The sequence below is a fragment of the Otolemur garnettii genome, unplaced genomic scaffold (assembly GCF_000181295.1).
Source record: "Otolemur garnettii isolate 467f Iridium unplaced genomic scaffold, OtoGar3 scaffold00013, whole genome shotgun sequence".
Classification (NCBI taxonomy): Eukaryota; Metazoa; Chordata; class Mammalia; order Primates; family Galagidae; genus Otolemur; species Otolemur garnettii.
Window position 1 is genome coordinate 28,083,308 of NW_003852408.1, and position 3,442 is coordinate 28,086,749.

A 3,442-nucleotide genomic window follows, 5' to 3' on the forward strand; every position below is an offset into this window, starting at 1 on the left:
CCACCTTAGGTGTATGTGGCTGGCGCCTTAGCCACTTGAGCCACAGGCACCGAGCCGGCTTCTTTATTTCTAATGTATTTTTACTTCATTCTGTTGCTGTCACTCACTACTACTCTCATATTCTAAACTATTCTACCTCTAAAATTTTAAATGCAAACATTACATTCTCTGATCACCTCTTATTCTTCCAAGTACTTCACTACAGTTGTTCTTCATGTGAATTTCCCATCAATTGACCCCACAGTTTTCTTCAGACCCATCAACCTCCTCCTTAAGAAAATTCTCTCCACATCCAGCTTAGAGTCTTGGGTCTATAATTTCAGTCACTTTCTTCCAGGTGTCCTGAACTCCCTCTCTATCTTTTGGTCATATTTCCCTAGTAAAACCCTAACTCTGGATGAAATGGCTTCCTGGACCTATTACTTGGGAAGCTGAGAGCCACTAAGAAAAGAAACTCACTACTACTCCTACTACCAATTCATGATCATCAGGTTTAATTAGACTTTCACCTATATCTGACAACATTTCTATTACTCCCTATTTGGTATGATTTCTTTCATTCTTTCTTTTCTTCTTTTTGATACAGACAGAGTCTTAGGCTGCTGTCCTGGGTAGAGTGCTGTGGCATCACATCTTATAGCAACCTCAAACTCTTGGGCTTAAGCAATTCTCTTGCATCAGTCTTCCAGTAGCTGAGACTATAGGTGCCTGCCACAATGCCCGGCTGTTTTTTTCTGCACTGTTGGTTAGCAGGCTCTGGCTGGGTTCGAACCCACCAGCCCCAGTGGGTGCATGTGGCTGATGCCCTAACCCCTGAGCCTGAAACTCAAATTTTCTAAACTTAACTTTATTATCTCTTTTCTCTCCCCTACCCCAACAATGTCCTATTCTTTTGGCAGTGTTGCTGATCTCATTAAATGTCACTATCAGTCAGTTGCTCATGGTAGAGATTCAGAGTTCATCTCAGATTGTTCCCACTCTTTTTTACCCCTACCACACCTAGTCAATCAATAACAAGTTCTTTGATTTCAACTTTATTTTTTTAATTATCCAGCCCAAACTATTATAAATTCTACTTTTATTTTATTTTTATTTTTTACAGACAGAGTCTCACTTTGTTGCCCTTGGTAGAGTGCCGTAGTGTCACAGCTCACAGCAACCTCCAGCTGTTGGGCTTAGGCAATTCTCTTGCCTCAGCCTCTCGAGTAGCTGGGACTACAGGCGCCTGCCATATGCCCAGCTATTTTTTTGTTGCAGTTGGGCTGGGGTCAGGTTCGAACCTGCCACCCTTAGTATATGGGGCTGGCGCCCTACTCCTTGAGCCACAAGTGCCGCCCAAAATTCTACTTTTAAAATAACTCTTACATCTAATTCTAGCATACATGTTACCAATTGTATTTTAAACCACTATCACTTTTTATGTATATAAGTGAAATGGCCTACTAAACATGTTTTGCTTATCTATATAAATTCCTATTCATTCTTTAGTTTTTAGTTTAAAAGTCATGTTTTCAAGTATTATTTCCCTTGGTCCTGGAATAAGTTATATCTTTTTATCACTATTCCCACATAATTTGCATAAGTCTCTCATGGAATTTTGTAATAGGAGTTAATTAGGATATGTTTGTTTAGTGTCTTTTTTCCCCTTGTTAAACTTCAAGTTCCATAAAAAAGGAAGTTTACTTGTTCTTTTCTATAATCAGCAGTTAGCACAGGAAGTGAAATATATGCAGAATAAATGAATAATGCTAAAGAATTAAAAAGCTATTCTGTAGGCAAAGTAACTCTTAAAGTTTAATAAGTGGAAGAATAAAGAAATACTATGCTATATAGCCATTTATTCATTAATCAATTCTAAAACATTTATTTAGATGTTAATTTTTTTTTACTTTTTTTTTTTTTTTTTTTTATAAAGACAGAGTCTTGCTCTGTAGCCCAGCCTAGAATGCAGTGGCATCATCATAGCTCACTGCAACCTCAAATTCCAGGGCTCAAGTGATCCTCCTGTCTTAGTCTCCTAAGTAACTGGGACTACAGGTATATACCACCAGGCCTGGCTAATTTTTTGTAGGGATAGGGTCCCAAACTCTTGGCCTCAAGCAATCCTTCCTTAGCTTCCCAAAGTGCTGGGTTAACAGGCATGAGCTTCTGTGCCAGCCTTTTTTGTTTTTTTTCTTAAACACACTGACTGACACAGTATTTTATTAGGTCAAGATAGGTCAAGAGACATGTGAATTATATATGCTTTATGAAACTCAGGGCTCAAAATTATTATGATAGCACAATTTAAATACAACTCACATGGTAGTTAATATGTTAAGAGACAGAATTTTGCTCTGTTGCTCAGGCTAGAGTACAGTGGTGCAATCAGTTCACTGTAACCTTGAATCTCTGGGTTCAAGAGATCCTCCCTCTTCACCCTCCCAAAGTGCAGGGATTACAGGTATGAACCACCACACCCAGGTGAGGTGTTACTTTCTGGAAGTTATTAGGCTAGGTACTAGGTATATTAACTTGAATAAAATATAATCCTTGCCACCGAAGAGCTCAAATGGTAATGAAAGACACAGACATTAAAAAAAATTACCATGTTAAATGCAGAGGTAATTGTAAAAGAATGAATATCTTACTTTATACAGGGTGTGAAGTTAAAAGAAGACTTAAAACTAAAGAAATTGTTATCTGAAAAATAAGAAAAATTTGCCACGCAGGAAAGACATTCCAGAAGCAAAAACAGGTACAAATGGGTCAAAATAAGCTTGGAATATTGAGAGACTATAAGAGTATGAAAATGTAAAAAAAAAAAGCAAACCATACAAAACAGATAATAATTCCCAAATCAAAGTATCCTACAGTTATTACTACAGGAATTAGCCAGTCTTCTAGTTTACTGTATAGCAATTAGCTTCAAAATTTCAGTCATAAAAAAGCAGACTCTGTCTCAAAAAAAAGGCAGAAAAGTTGAGTATAAAAGGAAAATTTAAAAGCAGGAAATATTTTGACAATCCCTAATATAGCTACTCTTGCCTCTTGGGGCCCTGGTTCCTTACCTATAAAATTTGTTTAGAGGTGATAATATCTCAAGTTCCTTCCAGTTTTAATACTGTTTGATTTTATATTTTAAAGGTATTTAAGATAATCTACCTTCTGCAAATGTAACTGTCACAGTTTCTCTGAGAATATTCCCATTGTCTGTAGTCCACTGAAGCTGAAATGAAAACATTAATTTCAGTAAAAATAAAGCATTTATATTGAAAAAAATCTTAAAACATCAATGTAACTGTCATATTTTACTCATTTACAGCACAAATGTACTGTATTCTTTAATTACTCTTTTTACGCATTCACATTCTTTTTTTTTTGAGACGGAGCCTCAAGCTATCCCCCTGGGTAGAGTGCCATGGCATCACACTCACAGCAACCTCCAACTCCTGGGCTCAAG

At 36.9% G+C, this 3,442-nt stretch overlaps 1 protein-coding gene across 3 annotated transcripts in view; it reads right to left on the reverse strand.

The window, feature by feature from the left end:
• CARF (calcium responsive transcription factor) overlaps nucleotides 1-3,442 on the reverse strand; it is a 63,222-nt gene that overhangs the window by 9,002 nt on the left and 50,778 nt on the right. For all 3 annotated transcript variants that reach the window (XM_003785026.2, XM_023510441.1, XM_023510442.1), the window contains one exon: nucleotides 3,145-3,208. In XM_003785026.2, the coding sequence (XP_003785074.1) occupies nucleotides 3,145-3,208 (64 nt within the window). The remainder of the gene's footprint in view (nucleotides 1-3,144; nucleotides 3,209-3,442) is intronic.